At 32.7% G+C, this 18,313-nt stretch overlaps 2 protein-coding genes across 2 annotated transcripts; one reads left to right on the top strand and one right to left on the bottom strand.

The window, feature by feature from the left end:
* Nucleotides 1-6,207: 6,207 nt before the first annotated feature.
* On the top strand, nucleotides 6,208-11,574 carry LOC105791831 (ABC transporter E family member 2). Its single transcript, XM_012620075.2, has 12 exons — nucleotides 6,208-6,517; nucleotides 7,126-7,211; nucleotides 7,312-7,409; nucleotides 7,519-7,636; nucleotides 7,717-7,806; nucleotides 8,465-8,769; nucleotides 8,860-9,055; nucleotides 9,141-9,326; nucleotides 9,433-9,702; nucleotides 10,632-10,877; nucleotides 10,991-11,129; nucleotides 11,221-11,574. Exons 1-11 carry the CDS (start codon nucleotides 6,415-6,417, stop codon nucleotides 11,108-11,110), a joined length of 1,818 nt encoding a protein of 605 aa, XP_012475529.1. The 5' UTR covers nucleotides 6,208-6,414; the 3' UTR covers nucleotides 11,111-11,129; nucleotides 11,221-11,574.
* Nucleotides 11,575-13,404: 1,830 nt separating this feature from the next.
* Nucleotides 13,405-14,679, bottom strand: LOC105791832 (glycine-rich protein A3). The gene is made up of 3 exons (XM_012620076.2): nucleotides 14,568-14,679; nucleotides 13,932-14,168; nucleotides 13,405-13,820 (listed from the first exon to the last, which is right to left on the bottom strand). Exons 2-3 carry the CDS (start codon nucleotides 14,131-14,133, stop codon nucleotides 13,561-13,563), a joined length of 462 nt encoding a protein of 153 aa, XP_012475530.1. The 5' UTR covers nucleotides 14,134-14,168; nucleotides 14,568-14,679; the 3' UTR covers nucleotides 13,405-13,560.
* Between the last annotated feature and the right edge of the window lie 3,634 nt (nucleotides 14,680-18,313).

Here is an 18,313-nt window from a genome sequence, read left to right on the forward strand (position 1 = left end):
AAACCTCAAACTCAAGTTTCTCTTTCTACCAAATCGGAGTACTTTCTTCCACAGTGAAACTTTTAAGAACACTCGATCGCCAACAAAAAACTCTATATCTTTCATTTTTAAATTAGCATACGATTTTTGACGATCCAATGCTACCTTCAAACAATCACGAATTATCCATACCTTACCTTCTGTCTCCTGAATTAAATCAGTATCAATCAGCTTCGGTTCACTTAACTCTGACCAGTAGAGCGGTGTTCTACATTTTCTTTCATACAAAGCCTCAAACGGTGCCATTTTGATGTTGTATTGATAGTTGTTATTACACACAAATTTTGCTACTGATAAATACCTTTCCCAACTACCTTCAAACTCAAGAATACAACACCGTAACATATCTTTCAGAATTTGTATTACCCGTTCTGATTTCCCATCTGTCTATGGATGGTACGTTGTACTAAAATTAAGTTTAGTACCCGGAGCTTCGTGAAGCTTACCCCAAAATATCAAGGTGAATCTCGAATCTCTATCAGAAATAATAGATAACGGCACTCTGTATAGTCTAAAAATCTCTAATACATTTAACTTTGCTAACTTTTCGAGTGAATAATCAGTACGGACTGGGATAAAATTAATTAATTTAGTCAACCTATCGATAATAACCCAAAATCAAATCTTTTTTCCTTAGTGTCATTGGTAATCCTAAAAAAAAGTCCATTGTAACTCGCTCCCACTTCCATTTAGGGATAATCACAGGCTGTAATAAATCTAACGGTACCTAGTGTTCAACTTTCACCTGTTGGCAAACCAGACATTTAGTTACAAATTTTGAAATCTCATATTTCATACCTAGCCACCAATATATTCTCTTCAGATCATTGAACATCTTAGTACTACCCCGATGAATAGAATATGTACTATTGTAAGCCTCTGATAAGATGTCTCGCTTTAGTTCTGAATTATTTAGAACACATAACCTATTACGAAAATACATCATACCGTTAGCTTCTACGATAAATTCGGTATTCGGATCATTCTGGACTTGCCCTCGTTTAGCTATCAACTTCGGATCGTCATCTTGCAATTCCCGAGTCCGTTGCAGAAATAACAGTCTAACCTTCAATTTTGCTAAAATAGAACAATCATCCTCCAATGACAAATGAGCATTCAATACTCTCAAAGCGAATAACGATTTCTGACTTAATGCATCTGCAACAACATTAGATTTCCCAAGATGATAGTCAATTACAAGGTCATAATCTTTTAGTAGTTATAGCCACTGTCGCTGTTTCAAATTCAACTTCTTTTGAGTCATCAAATACTTCAGACTTTTATGATAGGTAAATATGCAACATTTTTCACCGTAGAGATAATGACGTCATATCTTCAGAGCAAAAATGATAGCTGCTAGCTCTAAGTTGTGAGTTGAGTAGTTCCTCTCATGTGGTTTTAACTGATGAGAGCCATAAGCTATTACTTTCCCGGCCTGCATTAATACACACCCCAGTCCACTAAGGGACATATCACTATATACAAATTATTTCCCAATTTCAGGCTGTGTTCGTATTGGAGCTTCTGTCAACATTCTCTTTAGCTAAATAAAGCTCTGTTGGTACCCATCTGACTAGGCAAATTGAACATTATTGGTTTACATGCTCATGTGTCCAACCGTGTGCTCACCCGTGTAACTCACTGACTTAGTTCACACGTCTGTGTGTCAACTCGTGTGCTAGCCCGTGTAACTTACTGACTTGGTTCACACACCCAAGTGGGCTACCCAAGTGTGACACACGGCTGTGTGACAGCCCATGTGTGTCCAAAAATGACCAAGTTCATGCTATTTCTTCACCTAAATACATAAGTACCTAAACAAATTCATGATACGTGTTCAAAAGTCTATAAACACATCGTTTAACAACCAAAAAATGTCATTTTCAATCACCTAGCACCATACCAAGTATCATATACCAAACACATTTTAATGCTCAGATAATCAGAGGGTATCACTCATTCGAGTTTAATTTTAGAGTTTTGACCGGCTCACGATGTTACTCACACAAGCTGTAGAGAATCCATAACATATGCAAGATCTCAAGCCATTGTTATGGTCTGTATCACCAGTACATAGTACTTGCTAAAATTAATCACCAGCTCATGATGCTGCTCACACAAGCTATAGAGAAACCGCAACAGATGCAAAATCTCAGCCATTGCTACGGTCTATATCACCAACTCCCGGCTTGATAGTTGATATTCATACTTATTTATCATGCGATCTCCAATCATTCCAAAGTCAAGTATAACGTTGAATATATTCATAACACACATGAATTAAAATAAATGCAATATAAAAATAACGACACGAACTTACAAGACTACTTTGTAGTAACAGCTCAAGTACAGGGACTACTCCGAAACCTTTTCTTTTCTACGATTGTCAACATGTTCTTGATCTAAAATAATAATTCCATTAAATTAACTAAGTCAACAACAAAAATTAAATCATTTTATGAAATTAAACCCCTTATTGATATTTTACAATATTGCCCTAAATTTTTCACTTTCGTTCAATTTAGTACTTAAGCCTCAAATCATGCAAATTATCCCTTTTTATTAAATCCAAGTTCAGCCGAATATTCAATGACTTCAATACAACCCATTTTTGAAATTTATGTCTTAACAAGTCCTTATAATTTTATCAGTTTAACAATTTAATCCTTAAACCTTAAAAGCATCATAAACTACTTTACAAAATAGTTCTATCTAACAACCATAATCAATAACCTTCCATAAAATTTCAAGAATGACTCAAACTCAATAATGGCACAACTCAAAACATTTAACAGTTTCACAAATTAGTCTTTGGGTTTGCTAGAAAAACATAAAAATCACTAAAAACGGCTAAGTTTCACTTACCAATTTAAGCTTTGAAATTTCAAGCATGAAAACCTAATTTTGGCTTTGTTGCCGTGGAGAAGATGAATAGAAAAGAAAAATAAAAATCTCATCTTAATTTTAGCTTTAATTTAATATATATACACCTTGGTTTTTTGTAAATATTTCAACTTTCTTAATTAAATCTTAATTAATCAATATTAATGCTAATTAAACTATCCACATATGTACGCAATCATTTAAATCTACTAGCTTAACTCACATGTGTTAAATTATTCATTTAGCCCTTTAATTAAATAATTCAACTTTTGCATCTTTTACAATTTAGTCTCCTTTTTTACTCAATAAACTATCTAAACGATAAAATTTTTAACTAAAATTTAATATGACCCTAAAGATCTTGTAAATATTAAATAAATAATATTTATGGATTATTATGTCGAAATTGTGGTCCCAAAACCACTGTTTCTAACACCTCTAGAAATCGAGTTGTTACAGTTATTTCCACTTATTCTACTTCGATAAAATAATATTATGTAAAACATCTTTCGCAAAACATATCTTGAATTGCAAGACGATGGTTGTTCTTGGATGAAAGTTGTTCCTAAACAACGGCTACTTTGACTTGTTCCAAACATGAGTTGTTCTATGGTGATACTTTTCTTGATAGAGCTTATTTTGAATAATGACTCTTCCGGAAAGATGCAATTATTCTAAATACAACCTATTCCAAACAATGATCATTCTAAATATAACTATTCCTGAAACAACATTATTCTAAACAAAAGTTGTTTCTAACTTTAGTTGTTATTAACATGAGTTATTCTCACATAACAACTACACTGGATGACAATTGTTCTAACTAAAGCCCTGTTTTGAGCATAACTATTCTAGAAATAGCTATCCTTGAACAATAATTGTTCTGAACAATAACTATTCTAAATAAGATTTGTTACTCCGAAAGAGATGTTAAATGAGATGGCGATGTAGTTGTTCCATGCTTGGTGACTCAATTTCTTGAAATATAACATTATTTATTTCAATGAAGAGATAAAATATTAGTATTCAAAATTTAATATTTGATTAAACCAATTAAATCAATAAACAAACTGAATTAACCTATGAACTAATTTTTTAAAACATCGAAGAAAACAGAAGCTGCACAACATTGTGGATTGGAGCGGACTTGACACATGAAAATTGTTTGTATTTTCACGGCCCACTGCTCAATTTTTTTGAACAATCTCATTATAAGTTTTGATCATATCAGCTCTTTTTTGACACAATGTCTAGAACTACCCTTAGCCCCTCCTCAACCCATAAGCCACACCCTCCTACATTGACAACAATATCCATACAAATTAAATAAAATTTTAATGTATGTACAAAATGAGGCAAAATTTTTTTTGATTTGGTGCACGTTGATTGTGGGCCTTTGTAATTAGATGAAGACCAAAAAACGTAACCTACTATTCAAAAGGATAAATATAATTTTTAAGCTTCAATATTAAAATAGTTATTTATGTTATAAAATTAAAAGAAATATAGAATGGATATAAAACTAAAAGAAGTATAGAATGGACAAAAGGGAACAACAAAAGATGAAAGGATTATTCAACTTTCACATTGGCCTCCTATAAGTTTGTACATGCCCTCTATTTATAAGACTTCAAAAACCATAAGTTACAGAACATTAAGGACCAACATTAATGTATCTTGTAAATTATTTAGGGGTTACAAACTAATGAATTTAGGGGTTATGGATATTCATTTTTTAGGGGTTAAATAGGATGAAATTGGGGGTTATGGACATCCATTTTATCAAATGATTTACAACAATTTATGTTTTTAGATTGTTATTTGAATTTAATTTTCATCACACAAGTTAGTATTTTTTTTTAATTTGTTAACATTTGATGATGTGGGTATCAATTGATGTGGCATATTGTCGTTTGTTTAAACCTGATTGATCCACATCATCTAATTTTATAGGAGTTACAAAAATGGATTAAAATGTGTGATGAGAGTCAAATTTTGGTACCAATCTGAACAAAAATATAGATATCAATCTAAACATTAAAATCAAACTCAAGTATTTGAAGGCATATTTATCCTATTCAAAACAATAACACACACACAAAAAAAAATCAAAATTTGTTATTTGTTATTATACTATGCGTAAGTTATGGATTTAATTTATGTACTCTAATTTGGTTAATTATAGTTTAGTTTGTATGCGTTTTGAACTATGAAATTTCAATATTGGTCCAAATGGTAAGTATTAAATCTATTAAGTCAAATTCTACTTTCTTGTTGTACTATGTGTAAGTTATGAATTTAGTCTCTATCCTTTAATTGGATCATTTTAGTTTGCTATACTTTTCAAAATTTGAAATATAAGTTGACGAAAATTGTAGCCATTAAATCAATTAAAGTATAATAATATGGTTATTTTATAGTGTCATATGATAATAGCAATCTAACATGACATTTGCACATGTAATATATTATATTGGTCATATAAGATTTTGGAAATAAGAGAATTTAACTTAACGAATTTAATGTTACCGTTTGGTCAAAGACTAAAATTTCAAAATTTGAAAAGTATAAGAACAAAAAGTACCAAATTAGAATATATAAACTAAATTTGCAACTTATTCATAGTACAGGAGTAATAGCAAAATTTGACAAAAAAATTAACAATAAATCGCACAACAAACATAAAGTCATATTAAAAAAGTTTAAACTCTACTTTTAGTCTCGTAATTAGTAAAAGTTGTGGACTTAACCCTATACTTTTATTTGGTCATTTTAGTTCTTGTACTTTCGAATTTTTAAATTTCAGTCATCACCAAATAATAATTGCTAAATTTATTAAGTAAAGTTCGCTACTACCAAAATCTAATGTGTTAAACATATTATCATATGCTTATTATTTCCACGTATTACTCACTAAAAATCCAATTAATGGATTACTCATTTGAGTTAAGATTTTAATTTCAAGTTTTGAAAAGTATAGTGATTTAGAATGATCCAATTAGAGAAAATAGATTAAATCTACAATTGTACATAGTATAAGACTAGTAATTAAATTTAATCAAACAAATTTAACTGCTATTGTTTGGGTCAGGACTAAAATTTTAAATTTTGGGAAGTAAAAGGACTAAAATTTATCAATTTGAAAATTACGGGGACTAAAATTGATCAAATAAAGGTATAGGGACTAAGTCCATAACTTTTGAAAAATACAGGGATTTCTAGAAGAATTTAATCTAGAAAAAGGAGAAAGAAACATATAAAAAAGTCATAAATGTAAACAGTAAAACACTAAAACAGAAGAGAAAACCCTAAAAGTCCGTCCACGTGCGTTGCGTGTGCTCTACGCTCACCTCATCTCCGTCCCGATTGAAGCACACGCCTCCTCCCTCTTTTTCTCCTCCTTTTTCCATAAGCTAAACAAACGCAGCTCGATCTTCAAATCCCTACACCGAATAAATCCATCGGTTTTCGTTTTGTAAATCCGACGGAAAGATGGCGGATCGCTTGACGCGTATCGCGATTGTCAGCTCCGACCGCTGCAAGCCCAAGAAGTGCCGTCAGGAATGCAAGAAGAGCTGTCCTGTTGTTAAAACTGGTAACATAAACTTTATTCTTCCCGTTACTGATTATCTTTTTCATGTTTTTTAGTATGGAATTGTTTTCCTGTTTTCGGAGATTTAGAATTAGGGGTTAATCTAATTTCATCTTAATCGAATTGCCTTAAATGTATTGTTTCATTATTTCTTCCCGAACGATGTTGATTATTGTAGAATCGGTGAAAGTAACAAGGAAACTTACTGCGCTTGTGTTGCAAGCCGGATTAATATCAGCCGGTAACCTGAAAGAAATAGGGACGAATATAGAAGAACAGTGAAGAAGTATAAGATAACAGATTGTTAGGAGGAAACTATATTTCTTGGATACGGAATTCTTGTCACAATAATGTTTCTGACAGCATGTATATAGGATTATTATTCTGTACACTGCCATTGGAGTTTTATTTAACTCCACAAGTGGCCTCGTAATTGTAAACTAATTAACCATCATTCTAGACTTGCATTTTGGATATTGTTAATGCTTGTAACTTATTTGTCTTGTCGGACACTTGATATTCAAGTCAGCTGTTAGCCTGCTACTTGGGTCTAGTTTATCTATTCTCTCCTGCTTCAGATAGTCTATCTCACTTTTTTTCTCCTCCTGCAGGGAAACTTTGCATTGAGGTTACCCCTGCCTCAAAGATTGCTTTCATCTCTGAGGAGTTGTGCATTGGTTGTGGTATCTGTGTCAAGGTATGTAACTTCACTTTGATATCGAATTGGTGTTGGTTTCTATGTTCGCAGATGACAAATAGTATGTGTCTAAAGCTGAACCACTTATCTTCTGATGCAGAAATGCCCATTTGAAGCAATTCAAATCATCAACTTACCAAGGGATTTGGATAAAGATACAACCCATAGATATGGCCCCAATACTTTTAAACTACACAGGTTTGTTCATTCATATTGTTCTTGAAAACTTTTGTAACTTTTCGCATGCTTTCTTTTTTTCTTTCTCCCACCACCTCCATTTTGAGATGGTTTTGAATTGCAATTTCAGGTTACCAGTTCCAAGGCCTGGGCAAGTTCTTGGTCTGGTTGGAACCAATGGCATTGGAAAATCAACTGCTCTTAAAGTTTTGGCTGGGAAGCTAAAGCCAAACTTGGGTCGATTTAATGTATTTCTTTGAAGTTTTGTTTCTTTAATTGCTTCTTTAGCTGTGTGCTTTCTTTACCTATTTGGATAACCTATTTGCAGAATCCTCCAGATTGGCAGGAAATCTTGACCTACTTTCGAGGATCTGAGTTGCAGAACTATTTTACCCGCATCTTGGAGGATAATCTCAAGGTGCTTCTTTACATGATATTTGATCCTGCATCTTCTACTTTCTTGTTTCTTTATATTTGTTCATAAGTTCTAATGCAGAAAATGATGAGAGTTCCAGATAATCTAGTTGCATACTATGTCAAGGCCTTCTCTAATGATCTTGCTAGTTTGTTCCAAGATTTTTCCGACTCTTAGGTTGTGAGATTCACTGAGTTGGATTGCTTCAGCATCAAGTTCTGACTTTCATAGATTTTAATATTCTTCCATAAAACAGATTCTGTGATACACTATATGTAAATTTGCAGAAATAGTTTAACCACATCCTTTTTTTTCTTCCACTTTCATTATATTTCCAGCATAGGTATTGATTTTCTATGAAGTCTAAATCTTGGACCCTTGAGAGGCCTTGGTGGAGAACTTATGTGAAACTAAACCAGTTTCGTTTTGCCGTTAAGATAGTATAGTTTACTGATCATGTGGAATCCTACTCTTTACCTGTTATGTAAAGCTACATAACTATGGAGCTTGCAGAAGAAAATGCAATGATTGATAATAATTGTCAATATTGTCAACGTTTATATATTTTGTATCATTGCTTCCCTAATCATAGCAATTTAATAAGTGTCCTGCAATTCCCTGTTTTGCCTTGATACTTGTTAATTATTTTTATATTAATCAGGCCATCATCAAGCCACAGTATGTTGATCATATTCCAAAGGCAGTCCAAGGCAATGTGGGACAGGTGCTTGACCAAAAAGATGAGAGAGAGATGAAGGCTGAACTCTGTGCTGATCTTGAACTAAACCAGGTCATAGATCGTAATGTTGGGGATTTATCAGGTGGGGAGCTCCAGAGATTTGCTATTGCTGTTGTCGCCATACAGAATGCTGAGATATATATGTTTGATGAGCCTTCAAGTTACCTTGATGTTAAACAGAGACTGAAAGCAGCACAGGTCATTCGATCTCTGCTCAGGCCTAATAGGTAAATCTCCTTTGTCCTTAGTCCTGCATGCTTCTTATAGTTTGAATTGTTCTAATTAGGGTAACCATGCTTTTATATTTTGTATTTCAGCTATGTTATTGTGGTCGAGCATGATCTTAGTGTCCTGGATTACTTGTCGGATTTCATTTGCTGCTTGTATGGAAAACCGGGTGCATATGGAGTCGTAACCCTTCCCTTCTCTGTAAGAGAGGGAATCAATATCTTCTTGGCTGGATTTGTACCTACTGAAAATCTAAGGTTTCGAGATGAATCTTTGACCTTCAAGGTAAACCTGTTTCTATTGTTATTTGTGCACACATCATTCATCTTTAAATTCTTTTCTTGACCTATCTGTTTCCTCTTTGTTTTAGGTAGCTGAGACCCCACAGGAAAGTGCTGAAGAAATTGAAACCTATGCACGATACAAATACCCAACCATGACTAAAACTCAGGGCAATTTTAAACTTAAAGTTATGGAGGGTGAATTTACTGATTCTCAGATTATTGTAATGCTGGGTGAGAATGGTACTGGGAAGACCACATTTATTCGTATGCTGGTATTTTGCTCTTTCATCATTTGTGCATTCGTTATATTACCTGTTTTAATTCATTGTTGATCTCATCTCTTGCATAAGTTGATCAATCTTATTGGATAACCTGCAGGCTGGTTTGTTGAAACCTGATAACGTAGAAGGTTCAGATGTGGAGATACCTGAGTTTAATGTTTCATACAAACCTCAAAAGATCAGTCCCAAATTTCAATCTACTGTCCGGCACTTGCTGCATCAAAAGATACGTGATTCATACATGCACCCCCAGTTTGTTTCAGATGTGATGAAGCCTCTTCTCATTGAGCAATTAATGGATCAGGAAGTGGTTAATCTCTCTGGAGGAGAGTTGCAAAGAGTTGCATTATGCTTATGTCTTGGAAAGGTAAATGTTCCTGAATTACCCAAAAGATAATGATATATTTCAAAGATAAATATTCCAAGTTTTGACCCTAAATTGTTGGGGGTGCTGGTTATTGCGCTTACTTCATTCTAACCTAAGTGTTATGGAATAACACCTTTTAACACTAAGCATTACCTTTCATGCACATACATCTTCTTGCGGGTTTACATGTGTATGTGTGGTGTGCCTGCAGCTCCACACTAGTATTTACTTGTTTGGATTTGTATTCCATTATATCCCTTTTAGGCTACTTGGGTGTGCTGAAGAGCTGATATAGACTTTTCAACTCTGTGGTGTTCATAATAACTGAATATCCAAGTTGTGGTATTCCTAAGTAAAGGTGTGGAAAACATGCTGGACTGAGACACATTATTGTCTCCATTTTGTATTTGCTAAACTTGTTTCTTTAACATTATATCCCTTTTAGGCTACTTGGGTGTGCTGAAGAGCTGATATAGACTTTTCAACTCTGTGGTGTTCATAATAACTTAATATCGAAGTTGTGGTATTCCTAAGTAAAGGTGTGGAAAACATGCTGCACTGAGACACATTATTGTCTCCATTTTGTGTTTTCTAAACTTGTTTCTTTAACATTATATGAGATATGTGGTTCTTTGGCGAATACTAGGAATTGAGAGCTATTATATTATAGTTTCTCTGGATCGGAGTTATAGCTATACAAAGTCAAGTGATGAGATAGATCAAGTTTTATTTTGTTTTAGATGTTCCTAATTTGGAATTGCATTGTTATGTTCCTAACTTTTTATTCAGTTTTCCATTTCTTTTTCTTTTTCAGGGAAATGTTGGTATGCCATTTTCTTTGTTATGTATTTGCTTTTCAAATTTAAAGTCTTATGGGTTGTCAAATTTTTTATCCTTCCTGATGCACATGTATGTTTTATTCCATGCAGCCAGCAGATATTTATCTGATAGATGAACCAAGTGCTTATCTGGACTCCGAGCAGCGTATTGTTGCTTCTAAAGTCATAAAGAGGTTTATCCTCCATGCAAAGAAAACTGCGTTTGTGGTCGAGCATGATTTTATAATGGCGACTTACCTCGCAGATAGAGTTATTGTGTATGAGGGGAAGCCTTCAGTGGATTGTATTGCAAACTCTCCTCAGTCCTTGTTAACTGGCATGAATCTGTTCCTATCTGTGAGTTTTGCAGCTGTTGCCCCTTCGGTTCTGTACTTCCCTTGTATTTTGATTGTGCTATTCGATTGAAGTTTCTGGTGGTGCTCACTGTTATTCATTGTTGCGTTCTACAGCATCTGGACATCACTTTTAGGCGGGACCCAACCAATTACCGACCGAGAATCAACAAACTGGACTCAACCAAGGATAGAGAGCAAAAGTCTGCTGGGTCATATTATTACCTAGATGATTGATCGACACATCTACTGGCAGGTTAGAAATCATTCTTTTCTGTTGTATAGTTTATGGATTGCAGTATCTTGATGTGGAGGGTACTGAACTTGGTAGTGTTTGTCCATTGTAGTTGCCAATTGTGATGAGTTGAACAACAAGACGTGAATGTGGGGAATTCCCGGGATCTCTGAGTGGAGTTGTGATGGTATGTTGATGATAAGCTGAGAAGAGGTCCGTTGATGGTATCCATGAGGTGGCATGCCATTTGTTTTAGAAAAATATTTCAATTATCCTACAGTGTGCTTTTCTTTATGTTTTAGCAATTTTGGTTGATATTTTATGAGTCAGAGGAATACTGATACTCCTGTTTTATTTACTTTTAAGAGCAAAGGTATGCTGTTGACATGAGAGAGCTTTGAATTATCCATGTAGCTAGCGAATTATTATTATTATTATTATTATTATTACCCTTTTACTTTAACAAGGCTAATTGCTTAGTTTAGGTTTAAAGGCTTGATTCACCGAGTGAGGATCGACTGAGTATTAAAATTTGAAGGAAGACGTGGTGTGCATGAGGTAGAATTAGGGTCAATTTTCAAATTGATCGGCTGCACATATTTATGTTTGCATCAAACAAAATCTAATTAAACCACTAAAAATATTTGTAATTTAAATTTCTAATTTTCAACAAGTCCAAGAATAATATTAGACTTTGGTTGATCTGAGGAAATAGAGAGAATGGAAAGTGGTAAAGAAAATATGTTTGGTTAAAATTTTGAAAATGGAAATGTGAACTGAAAAAATAGATTTTTTTTTGTTTTCGCTGAAAATGTTTTATATTCTTTATTCATAAAATTTTAAATATCAAAATCTCTTACACTAGTTAAAATTCATATAAATGTAGTAGTTTTTTGTTTTATTTTATTTATCAATATTTTTTGTAAGTAAACAATGTACTATACATTTTATTATTGAAAATAAAATTTTGTTTACTGCTTTTCAACTTTTAAATAATAGAAAATAAAAACAAGAAATATTTTCAAAAACAAAATGGATTGTTAGTGTTTGGTAAGATAATTAATAATTAAATCTGAGTGTAATTGTATATGTGTGACATGTTTGGGTGACTAGTGTAATTAATGGGATTTATTATGTATAATTAGAACACTTCAGTCACATTTTCTCTTATGACTTATTTTAGGAAAGAAAAAAAATTCGATTATTTTGAAGAGTTACTTTTTACAACAATATTTACTCATCTTTTCAATACTAACTATTCATATTTTATATCTAACTATTGTAATACATGAGTAATAAATAAACTTTTCTTTATGTTATTACACTAGTAACCAAACGAGACATCCAATTCTCAACACGTAGGTAATTACTTTAATTCAATTGCTTTATAGCTTTCCAACACACAAGACATTATTTATATTCACTTATATGTAATAATAACATATTTTAGTTTTAGTACATACTCAATATTATTTAAATATCAATGAGATAATTCCTCATATATTCTTACATACACATGTTCAATTGTATTTATTGAGAGAAGGATGAAAGAAAAAGTTTAAAAGAAGAAGGACAAGAGTTGGAGGAGAAAGAATAATAAGTTTGGTACAAATTTTAGTTTCCCTGCATCCGATGCATTAGTTTTACAAAAGATATCATATTATAATTGAAGGGTTAGGAGTGTTGAAATTTAGATTCAACTTGATTAGTTTTACAAAAGATATTATATTATAATTGAAGGGTTAAGAGTGCTTAAATTTAGATTCAACTTGATTAATAATCAGGTATATTATATATGTTCATAATTTCAAAAGTTATTAAGTTTTTAGGTAATCTTCAAAATCTTGAATTTTTATGATATTTTAAGAATTTTATAGTAAGATAAAAATAAAATAAAATAAAAACATGTTCAAACATGATTTGTCCTCATAAGTTTTAGGTAATTAACATGTATTTATAATTAAAAAATTTACTTTATTTTATATTTTAAAAAAGATGATAAATTTTTAACTCTTTTTTTTTTACATTTTTATTTTTTTGTAAGTGTGGCTTCATTAACCAAAAAAAGAAAAAGGACAAAGTTTAGTACGAAAAACATATACAAGTTACTGACAGAAAACACGGGTAGAATGGGAAAGATATGATACTCCATGGAAGATACAGACCTACACCGCCCATTTAGCAACTTATCAGGTTTATGGACAAACTACTCATTGCTTCAAAGTTGAAATATACAGGGTTTGCAATGACATGTTCCGACTTATGTCTCGTAAGTCGTAATGCATATATCAGATCGTTGAATCAAATGTTGTTATTGTTATATGTCAACAATTAAAAAGAAAGAAAAACAAGTCTGTGATTATTCAATACAAAGCAGTTGAAGTCAAATTATTATTACATTCATTCATTCAGTTTTGACCCCCAATTCTCCATGCTTTTGCGGGCAGTAACATCACTTCCACTTCCTGAATTTGCCGCCTCCATGCTTTCCGTGCTTAAATTTCCCATGCTTCCCGTGCTTGAATTTCCCCCCATGATGCTTAAACTTCCCACCACCATGATGTTTGAACTTCCCATGATGACCATGACCAAACCCATGAGCGCCATAAGCACCATGAGCACCATGAGCACCATGAGACACGTGGTGAGCCCCCATAGCAGCTGCGGCAGCTGCTGCACCACCTGCAAGCAGCGCTCCCATGCCACTGTGCCCTGCACACACACACACACACACAAAAAAAAAAAGGGTAATTAATTATTGGCATCTCACATTTAACATGACAACAAACTTGGACCGCCTTATGATTATGTAGGAAGTTTTACCTGAATGGGATGCACCAGGATAGCCAGATGGTGGATAGCCGTGAGGGGGGTATCCTCCTTGAGGAGGGTAGCCAGCTGGTGGATAGCCTTGAGGGGGGTACGCTCCAGCCGGTGGATATCCGCCAGGAGGGTGTCCATGACCACCATGAGCAAGATGTGAAAACAGACCCTTATCATCAGGCTTATGCTTGTCCTTCCCCATGTTTTCTCAACCAATAATCACTTCTGTGGAACAAACTGAAAAAAGAAATGCATAAATGAATTGATCACATATAAACGTAGATCAAAATAATAATGATAAAAAAGACACAACATGATAACAAGCATCTGTAAATGATTCCATCAAGGAAACAAATCACGAACACTGAATAAAGTATGAAAATTACCAAAAACAAAAAATCAACAAAATTCCCATAACAATGAATCAACAACTAGAACATGAACTTGAGAAAAAAATTGAGATCCTAAAAAACAGTCAACGCCTTTTCTTTTCTTTTTTTTTTTATGGAATTTCGAAGACTATAACACAAAGGATCATAGAACAGATTACCTATTACTAAGAGATAAAATTTCGAAAAAAGAAAAAAGATAAAATAAACATAAATTAGGCAGAGAAAAGAAGAGAGATGTGTGTACCTAAGGTTACAGAGAAAGTCAGATTGATATCGGAATGGAAGTTTTGGGAGGAGATATTTTAGCATATTTATATTTTCACTTTGAAATTAACAAAGGAGAGATTCCACGCGTTGCTCTAACGCGTAAACGACGCGGCTAGCTAATGTTAAATGACAACGACACGTGGACTACAACCCCCATTTTTACCTTAGCCCCTAAGTCATGGAACCTTTTCTTCTTTGCGTGTATTTCATTGGTAAATTTTCTCTACAGCTCCTTATTCTATAGTGCCCTTTAGATTTTGATCCTTGTACTTTTTTTGTTTTTGTTTTGAATAATTTTATCATAAGTTCTGACCGTATCTGCTCTTTTTGACCCAATATCTAGAATTACTCATAGCCCCTCCTCAACTCATAAATAGGAGGATAATGCCCTTCAGCGTACTTAAACCCATATACTTCTACATTACAATAATGTCAATACCAATCGAGTTAAAACTTAATAAAAAGAAATTTCCATACATTTGAAAAATAAATAAAATGTTAAACATATATATCTTTAAGTAATGCGATATTAGTTTATAATATAGTATGTTCTCTCTATTGATTATAGCTTAAAAACTCGAATAATTTTATGTAATAGGTGAATAGATATGAAATTTGATTGTTGATCATATCAAATTTTAGACATGAAATCTCATTAAATATAATTATTCTCATAAAGTTATTAACTTTTTAATGGTTACCAAAGAATAACCATTTTATTCGTTTTGACATACAAAAACTTTTAAAGCTATGAAAGATATTCTAAGTTTAAATAAAAAAATAAAACATGTTTTCATTAATTTCAATTCAAGTTGGGTAGATAACTTGATTGATTTACGAATAGTTGTATTTATTTATTAAAATTTCATGCCATCTATGTCATTAAAGAATATCTATTTGAAATTGTATAATAGTTAAACATGTTGAGGTACATGTAATGTAGGGGTGCACCATGTCCCACCTCTTGGTTATCCACCACTATCTAATTAAAGGTCAAAACAATTTTTTTTTTGCAATTTTATCACCTAATTTTAAAATGTTCACATTTTAGTCATTTAAACATCAAATCTCTAATAATGGTTGATTGTATACGTGCTATCATGTTTACATTTTCATTTTGGTTACTTAAAATATCCTTTCTAAATGATTGGTCGGGTAAAAACCTAAGGATTAAAGTAAAAAAACAATAGAAACTAGAATAATGCACTAAAGAATTGTCAAATTGTACTTATTTATCCCTTTACCGAAAGCTTTAATTTTTTCCAATATTGAACTTTTAAATTCCAAAACATCAAAATCAATTAAATAAATTATTGAATTTTTTATCCTATAGCCAATTTGTTACTATAATATTGAATTAATTAATTAATTAATTAATTTAATCTCCTTATAAAATTTAAAATTTTATTTTATGTTTTCAAATTATACTTAATGAAACCAACTCATATGCAATAATTGTCTCTGAAACTTAAAATTATGATATCAAATGTTCCATACTAAACTAAAAAGTAAAGAAAACCCTTTTGCAATTAATTAAATTAATTGCTTGTTCTCCTTGTGTAAATTTCAAGGATTTTCTTAGCATTTTAGCTTAACATTGAATATTCAAGATCATAAAATTAAAAGAAATTTGGGTTTCATAGCCAATTATTAAAAATGAGTTATTTAGGTTGATTTTAATATGGAAACATAAAATAAAATTTTAAAATTTAGAAGGAATTCAACATTATAGTAACAAATTAATTGAGATTATAAAATGAAAAAAAATTCAACAATTTATTTAATTGATTTTAATGTTTTAAAATCTAAAATTTCAGTATTAAAAAGGAAATTTAAAATTTTCAACAATGTGATAAACAAGTACAATTTAACAATTTTTTAATGTATTATTTTAATTTCTACCGCTTTTTCACATTAATTCTTAATTTTTTTTACTAAAAAAAATAAGAAGAGATTTTGATGATCAAAACGAAAGTGACCTAAAACTTGGGATGACCGAAATAGAAGAGATTTTAATGATTAAAATGAAAGTGACCTAACACTTGGATGACTGAAATGAAAGTGTAAACATGATGTAGCTTGTATAGTTAACTGAAATGAAAGTAACCTAAAACTTGGAAGATCGAAATAAAAATGTAAACATGATGTGACGTGTACAATTAATCGTCGTTAAAAATTTAATACTTGGATAACTAAAATGAAAACGACTTAAAAGTTGAGTGACCAATTGGGACAGTTTACCCTCGCTTAAATGACATCCCCAAATATCAAACTTGGAACCAGTCTTGAAGCGTTGTTGAGGTACATAACATGGTTTGTTGAACAAAAATGAACATTGCCTCGATATCCTCCGCAGATTTATGTCTTCATATTATTCTCTTTATGTCTTCATATTATTCTCTTACATTATTATTTTGCATTTATGTTCAAAGGGTTTGTTATGATTTTTACTATTACCAACTCGCTACCCGATTACCCGATTGGGTCCTAACCCATACTTTATGTGGTTCGCACTTTGGGTTCGCATGCAAGGTACTCGCACCATTCTATTAGACCGTACAATATTGGTTCGTACTACCATGTATGCGAACCCACATCTAGAAAACACGTGTTAACCCTAGAGTAGGGTACATGTCGACATGCATGAGAACCTACCTACAATATCTTATCCATGAACAATAACCATATCATATAAGTACACAATTTAACCCATCTAAAGGACACACACTCTAAATTACTCAACAATTGGTGCAGTGAGCGCGGACAGATTTCGATCTTCAGATTTTCAGATTGCTAGAAAACTAAAAGGACTTACCCCAACGAGAATTTCCCCACTAATTTCCCATCAGGCCAGACAAGAGGTTCTGCCATTGGCAATCAACCCAATGAGGTAGAAGTTTTTTCTAGTTGGTTTGCTGACCGATAAGAGAATTTGGGTAACTCAGGCCATGCAGATGATTCCAACTCTTTCTATCTCAATGCTCCATTTGGTCAGGGACTGTCATTTCCCTCTGATCAGGGAGCATAGCCATAAAATTTGTTTACTTTGCAGGAGCAGTTGAGGTTCATAAAGGAACAGATGACTCAACAAAATGCTAGGTTCAAGTAGCAACAAGTGTTTTAGCAGGAATTGTTAAGACAACGAAGAATTGAGGAGGAATATGCAATTTGACAACTCCGATCTTCATGATCGTGTCACACCTGCAGAGGAGGAGGATGTAGGGGCACATGCAAAGCCATGACAGAACGAAATGGATTTTTTGCATAGAGATGTGCGAGTATTACACCATGATGTGCAAGATATGAACTGGTTGTTTTGTTCTAACAACCCATTTTATCATGAAATAACAATTGTAAGCCTACTAGTTGTGTTTAAAGTTTCAAAAGAAATGTTCAAAGGAAGAAGGGATCCTCGAGCACATCTCATACAATATAATGATTATATGAATGTGCTAAGGGCTTTCGATATAGCAAAATGTAAAGCTTTCTCGACGAACCTTAGAGGAAGTGTGAAAGATTACTATTTGTCTTTACCACAGAGTTCTATTCAAAGCTTCTCATAACTAGGCCAGATGTTCTTGGGAAGGTTTCGAGCCCATAGAACAATAATGAGCACACCTAGGGGTTTGGTGTTAGTAAAATAAAAGGATGGAGAATCTTTGCAAGATTATGTCAAACGATTTCATGCAGCTATGTTAAATACAAAGAATTTGGAGGACTGGT

This window comes from Gossypium raimondii, chromosome 8 (genome assembly GCF_025698545.1).
Source record: "Gossypium raimondii isolate GPD5lz chromosome 8, ASM2569854v1, whole genome shotgun sequence".
Classification (NCBI taxonomy): Eukaryota; Viridiplantae; Streptophyta; class Magnoliopsida; order Malvales; family Malvaceae; genus Gossypium; species Gossypium raimondii.

Coding starts and splice junctions, on each gene's coding strand:
- LOC105791832 (XM_012620076.2), bottom strand. CDS start 14,133: ATGGGGAAGGACAAGCATAAGCCTGATGATAAGGGTCTGTTTTCACAT. Junction 13,821..13,931: donor TCCTGGTGCATCCCATTCAG/GTAAAACTTCCT, acceptor GTGTGTGTGCAG/GGCACAGTGGCATGGGAGCG.
- LOC105791831 (XM_012620075.2), top strand. CDS start 6,415: ATGGCGGATCGCTTGACGCGTATCGCGATTGTCAGCTCCGACCGCTGC. Junction 7,637..7,716: donor CAAACTTGGGTCGATTTAAT/GTATTTCTTTGA, acceptor ACCTATTTGCAG/AATCCTCCAGATTGGCAGGA. Junction 7,807..8,464: donor TCTTGGAGGATAATCTCAAG/GTGCTTCTTTAC, acceptor TATATTAATCAG/GCCATCATCAAGCCACAGTA.